The sequence below is a fragment of the Mytilus edulis genome, chromosome 5, assembly GCF_963676685.1.
Source record: "Mytilus edulis chromosome 5, xbMytEdul2.2, whole genome shotgun sequence".
NCBI lineage: Eukaryota > Metazoa > Mollusca > Bivalvia > Mytilida > Mytilidae > Mytilus > Mytilus edulis.
Window position 1 is genome coordinate 40,259,891 of NC_092348.1, and position 6,783 is coordinate 40,266,673.

At 31.2% G+C, this 6,783-nt stretch overlaps 1 protein-coding gene across 1 annotated transcript; it reads right to left on the reverse strand.

Annotated features, from left to right (window-relative positions):
- Positions 1-283: 283 nt before the first annotated feature.
- LOC139523666 (microfibril-associated glycoprotein 4-like) lies at positions 284-6,473 on the reverse strand. The gene is made up of 5 exons (XM_071317862.1): positions 6,346-6,473; positions 4,620-4,768; positions 3,528-3,624; positions 2,752-2,916; positions 284-595 (listed from the first exon to the last, which is right to left on the reverse strand). The coding sequence occupies exons 1-5, from the start codon at positions 6,422-6,424 to the stop codon at positions 345-347; spliced, it is 741 nt and encodes a 246-aa protein (XP_071173963.1). The 5' UTR covers positions 6,425-6,473; the 3' UTR covers positions 284-344.
- Positions 6,474-6,783: the final 310 nt, after the last annotated feature.

The following is a 6,783-nucleotide window of genomic DNA, read 5'->3' on the forward strand; positions in this document are numbered from 1 at the left end:
ATTGGAACAAAAATCATGTTCATAATGAAATTTGTTTGGTTAAAAATATAAATTTCGACACCTCAAAGTGACCTTTTAGAACTAATACCTTTCATCTTGTATTAACATGTTTGTGTCTCAATAAAATGAACGTAGTTTAAAGTCTGGAATATTGCACTGTTTATTTGTAATTTTAAATAAAGGCTCTTAGAGATGAAAACACTATTTTTCGATATGAGCTTTTTGTTGAAAAGAACTGAACATTGAGTGTGCGATGACCGATGAACTGACGAGGATGAACACATTATATAATAGAATATTTTTATTCAACTTTTCGTGCAGAGTAAACAAAAAATGATTTCCTTTTATTTCAGTCTCCTTATCATCATTGATGTGGTTTTCAGTGAATAATGATATCCTTTCCATGCCTTCCAGTTTATTCCATTAGCATAAGAAGAATGTTTTCCGGACAGGTAGAGTCCATTCAGATTGACATAATGACATGCATTATACCACCAGCCCCCTTTGAAACGGGTGGCACAATTTGAAGAATGACTATCATTATCCCGGTCTTTTGTCGAGAATTTTTGTCCTTTATGAAAGGAGAGAGAATTTCCTGTAAAAAAGACAGAACATTAATACGAACATTCTATGATACGAAGATACTGAATATTTGATGATATTTCAAAACCAATGGATAGTGAACAAGTATTGTCTTTTCATGAGATTGATATAATGATATGTCAACTCAGTTATGCATAGAAGATTATTTTACCAATCAAATTTTTAATTTGTCAGATGCTTGTCTCAATAATAAGCATAAAGACATTTCTTTTTACTTTTCTCTTACTTAAATGCATACTACACACATGTTTAAATTTTAAATAAATCTTATAGAAAAAAAAGTCATAAATATACATGATATATAAATACAATTAATTAGACTTTGGCATTTTTGATGTAGATAAATCAAGAAAAAAGATTCCGACTCAATAAAATTTTAATTATGTATTATCATTTTCTCTAATGAGTCAGCTCAACACTTTCTGTAAAAAGGAACAGTGGTGAAACATCACAAGATTTTTCAAAATTTTTTACACATCAGTTTAGGAGAGGTTTGATCGACACGAAGAACAGGAAAATGAGTAACAAAGAGACTTTAGACACAAAGTTCCACCCAAAAGTACCTGCATTCTCAAAAGCTAATTTGAATACAATTGCAGCGAACAAGATATATTTCCAAGACTATATACTATCAATCAGTACGTATGCAATGGAGTAAGTGTAAATCGTCATAAACAGTTAGAGAAAAGATATTCCTTGACAATGGACAATGACAATCTGTTAGTATCGTCATATGGAGAGGATTCATGACGGACAAAAATAAAACTCACACGTTAAAACTCATAATTATATAATTATCATCACGGGAGTGAAAGGAATAGGAGTTGTGCTTAATAGTTATCAAAGGTACCAGGATTATAAATTAGTACGCCAGACGCGCGTTTCGTCTACATAAGACTCATCAGTGACGCTCATATCAAAATATTTATAAAGCCAAACAAGTACGAAGTTGAAGAGCATTGAGGATCCAAAATTCCAAAAGTTGTGCCAAATACGGCTAAGGTAATCTATTCTTAAAACTCTAATATTTGTTTTATTCGTATCGATTTGGTTTAACGTCTATACCTTTTTTTTAAAATTGTCTTAAAAAAGTGGGCGTCTAATACAATTTGATACTACAAAAGACTCATCAGTTGCGCTCGAATCAAGCAGTTGGGAAGACAAAGCCACTACAAAGATTTAGAGCGATAATAATCGTAATTTCTTAAATACGACAAAGGCATTCTTAATCTGAGGTCGATAAATTACTATTTCGAGTAATTCGAACATTTTTATAACAGCAACAGAAACTGAATATATCAATCTTATTTCGTCATGTTCATGTCAACTTTAAAGTACCGATTAATTGGCTGATGGAAGATATTATTGGGGACGATACTTAACATATGATATGTTCATCAGCAGTACCCTAAATTAATCAGTTACAATAAGTCATTTAATAAACCAAGTTATAATTAGGTACGACAGACACACGTTTTGTCTAAAATGACTCATCAATGACGATAAAAAAAAAAAACGAAAAAATTGAAAGGCAAAATTAAGTCTTTAATTGAAGAGCGTAAATAACCGAAATTTCTAAAAGCTGTACCAAACACGTCTGCGGCATTTTATTAGATGAGGATACAAAATCTTATTATTTCAAGTATGACAAAGTCATCAAAGATACAAAATTCCAAAGAAAATTGCGCCAAATATGACAAGACAATATCATTCTACTTTAGAAGATCAATTTTGTTACCTATTTAGCTTTTAAAGTTAATGATATATGATTCAATGTTCGCGTTGTCCACATATTAACTGCAAACCACATTCGTGAAATAAAATTGACGGCTCCCAGTTGTCATGAATTCCACCCAGTGTTTTTGTTTTTTCTTTTCATAAAAAATATTTCGCGGAGTGTTTGAAGTATATATATTATACCTTATTACAAGTAACAAAAATATTGATATCGATCTGAGGCGGAAGACGAAAAGAACAATAGAAAATCGGTGTCTTTTCTCGAGTATTGCCTAGATAATACACAATTAGTAGGCCACCATGTCTCTAGAACACGAAATTCTAATGATTTATTGTTTGTTAGAGAAGCAACAGACAAAACAAGTTTCCTCATTTAAAATTACATTACAGATAGTGGTAAGTCAAAGATACCTGCATCGCCCCTATAAGAACCATAGGTCAACATGTATTTCGATTTCTCATCGCCTATTTTTACGTTATCATATTTTGCATAACGGTTCTGATTTGAGAAATCTTCCAATGTTATCATCAGTTCAAATTTTCCTTGTGACGTCAGTATATGGAGTCTGTCATTACCTAAAAGTTAAAGTATCTAAAATTCTTGAAATAGTCAAAGTATTGTGAAAGTGGTGTCTCTCTCATATTTGTAAAATATAAAAATATACGAACAAGTTGAAATGATAACGCATATAGAGATATTACGGCTAAACAATCAGGCATCAGCGTAACCTGTATCGACAGTACATTTCTTTTAAATTATACCACATGCACATCATGTCAACTGCCAATTTAGACAGACCAGGACTTTATCATAATAATACAAACTACTGTAAAAATATTCAAAATTTAATTTTAGCATAACATTTGTTTGCTTGGTATGTGAATTAGTTTTTTCTTTCCAATATTTTTTGATTTTCTAATTGTTATTATTTATATCCTTATTTGGATCGAAAACAATTTGTGCAAATAGACACAGGAAAAATTAATATCTTTGGACTAGGCTTACGCTGCGGATAAAGTTCGAATATAACTTCCCACGCTTTTTGAAAATTTTATCATAAATTTAGGGTTTCCTTTATATCAATTTTTTTATTGTTTTGCGAATTTTCCCTTTTAAATAATAGTAATTGCACTTTAAGACAAAGAACAATGTTTTGTTTTTAAAAAAAATAACAAGTAAGTTATACCTAACCAAAACTCATTCTGCAGACTTCCAAATCCTTCTTTATATTCTTTCCAATCTCTGTAAAAATTTACTTCACCATTGAATCTCCTCTGAAACACCTAATAGAAATAGAAATTCTTTATTTGACCAATCATTCAATTCATACAATGTATATGATTACAACGATTTTCATTACTATAAAATAATAGAATAAAACAATATAGAATAATAATGGATTACAACGATATAGAACAATCAGATCATTAATACTCGAAAGTCTTAACAATAAATTGATACATTATACAATTATTTCAGAAAAGGGAGAAGGTTTGGTACCGTTAAAACGTTTAACCCCACTGCAATTGTTTGCAGAGTCCTAAGTAAGACATCTGATGCTCCGTGGTTGTCATCTGTTTCTGATTTTCGTTTCTCGCTTTCTATATAAAATAAGACCGTTGGTTTTTGCGTTTGAATGGTTTTAAACTAGTTATTTTTTAGGTGTGAGCCTACGATCCGTGTTGAAGACCGTACCTTTACATATGATGGTTTTCTTTTAGAAATTGTGACTTGGATGGAGAGTTGTCTCATTGGCATACATAACACATCTTCCTATATCTATTGGATATTTTATCGATGTAAAAGTAAATTATTTTTCTTCGATCAAAAATCAATGTCATTATTAAGCCTGTGAAATTTCATGCTACTAGGATTTAACGTCAAGTTTTTGTCATGTGATCAATTTCGACATGATCAGGTTCATTCTCTTGACAGTAAATATACCAATATTATTACGAACTATTTTTAAACTTTACCATAATCAAAGTCAGTGAATACATCATTTCAAATTCATATTCAGTTATATAAATGTGTTTCTCATTGTGAATGAACAAAATAATATAATACATACATTTGTATGTAATACATGACAAGATCGATAATGTTTAAACATGTACTTTCTCTTCTTCTCACTTTAAATAATATACCATCATGCAGGGTGATTTTAATTACTTAATACTGTATTCACAATCGAGAGCGTGAAAGCTGAAAACTACATATGAGTAAATAATTTTCAGGAAATGCATAAAATAAAAAATAACTCACAATTAAGTCTTACCGTCCAGCCGCCGTTTACACTTTCCGTCGTCATGTCACAATAAACGTTAAATCCGTCAGCTGAGCCTTCTGGGTAAATTTTAAAGACGCCATTACCTTGTTTGATATCAATGTCTGTACAATCCCTGGGACGGTTTTTGAAGTATTCTTCTAAAAAGTAAATAATAAAAATTACTTAACTCCGAGGAAGTTCAAAACGAAAAGTCCCTAATCAAATGTCACATAAAAATCTCAAACACATTAAACGAATGGACAACAACTGTCATATTCCTGATTTGGTACATGCATTTTCTTATGTAGAAAATGGTGGATTGAACCTAAATTTATAGCTGGCTTAACCTTTAACTTGTATGACTGTTTTTTTCAAATTGTATTATAATGACAACAATGCATGAACAAAACTAATTATAATTCAGTGTATTGATTAATTTCTATTTTTCTCAAAGGTTTTCATTGTAGTAAAAGGCAAGAAAAATTAAAATTTTACTATTGTTATCAGATATACTCTAAAACAAATAAAATAATATTAAACACAAACCTATGTTCGAATATCAAATGTTACATGTTCGTCCAACTAGAGCATGTAGAGAATAGATAAAGCATTATTAGATCAATGGTTTAAAATTCGAAACTATTTCAAAACTATCAAACTGAGTTTTACTGATGATGATCGAAGTTTTTAACGACCTTGACTGGCTATACAGCCCTTGTACTGTGCGTATTATCTCACAAAGACATGATTCACCCCTTCGCATTTTAAGCCTGTCATAAACTCATCATAGATACCAGGACCAAATTTAGTATACACGCCAGACGCGCGTTTCGTCTACAAATGACTCGTCAGTGACGCTCAAATGCAAAAAAGTTTAAAAGGCAAAATAAAGTACGACGTTGAAGAGCATTAAGAACCAAAATTCCTAAAAGTTTTGCCAAATACAGCTAAGGTGATATATGACTAAAGTAGAAAAGCCTCAGGAATCTCTAACCTATGAAAACAATATGCACTGGTATGACACTTTTATGATGTCATTTATCAGATAGAGGGGTGCGCTAGTTTCAGTGCACTTGTAAAGACCATCAAGAGTTTTCGTGATTGTCATTATGCAGGATAAACTAGAAATAATGTTCGTAGATACTTAATCTCATTTCCCTAATATCAGCAGTGCTGATTATCAATATATTAATTTGCCGATAAATATATAAAGCATCTTATTTTTTAACCAACTAGCTCAAAATGAGAAGGAGATGAAGTTGCCCTTAAATGTGCAACTGATGCTCACTAAAACCCAAGTGTTTAAAGGAAATGCAACAAACCTTAAAGTGGTCTCTACTCGGTAATAATGAAAAAGAAAACATTTCTGATTTTCCTGTTCGTAAAACAATAAAAAATATCAAGATAAATTCAAAATGAAAATATATATTCGTTAAAGAAGAATCTACATTACCCATTCCAGTAAGTGTGACCACTCTTTGTTCGTCACCTCCAAAGATAAATGTGATAAACAAAGGGTTGGGTTCACTTGAAGAAAATCAATATTATGTAGAAGACAAATGTATGAACACCCCACACTGTTGAAACGCGAGTGGATATAATGGATTAGATCTGATACCCTTTGAAAAATACTGCCTAATATACCACCAATCAATTTACATCCCCATCTCTTAAGTTCTGCAATAAAAGACGAGACGCAAATCTAGTTATTATGTTAAATTTTTGATATACTTACTTTTGTCTGTAAGATGTGCGATAACGCTGGTAACAAAAATTCCACATATGACAAGGACAAAATTCGCAGCAGTTTTCATGTTTGGTGTTTAGTTTTGGCAAATCTTGAACATTGGATAGAGATGTTTAAATAATGGAAGTTCATTAATAGATATTAAACAAAATTGCGTGATAAAATCTTTTTTAACATGTTTATTGATTTTTGTCATAATATGATCTTGTCCTCCGATTTTGCTTCTCCAATAACATTGCCGTGTGTCAACAAATACCGTTTGGGATTGGTAACACCTGTTTCCAAATTACTAAAATATTGGACCCCGTTTGATAATCTTCTTTAGAAATACAAAAACGGTGACAAACATTCAGTCCCATTTGAAGCATTATTCTTCATTGTTTGGCACTAGTAGAATAAAGACGCGTTTGATTTTTATAGCCAGAA

Coding starts and splice junctions, on each gene's coding strand:
- LOC139523666 (XM_071317862.1), bottom strand. CDS start 6,424: ATGAAAACTGCTGCGAATTTTGTCCTTGTCATATGTGGAATTTTTGTT. Junction 4,769..6,345: donor CGCACATCTTACAGACAAAA/GTAAGTATATCA, acceptor TTTACTTTTTAG/AAGAATACTTCAAAAACCGT. Junction 3,625..4,619: donor GTGTAAACGGCGGCTGGACG/GTAAGACTTAAT, acceptor TATTTCTATTAG/GTGTTTCAGAGGAGATTCAA.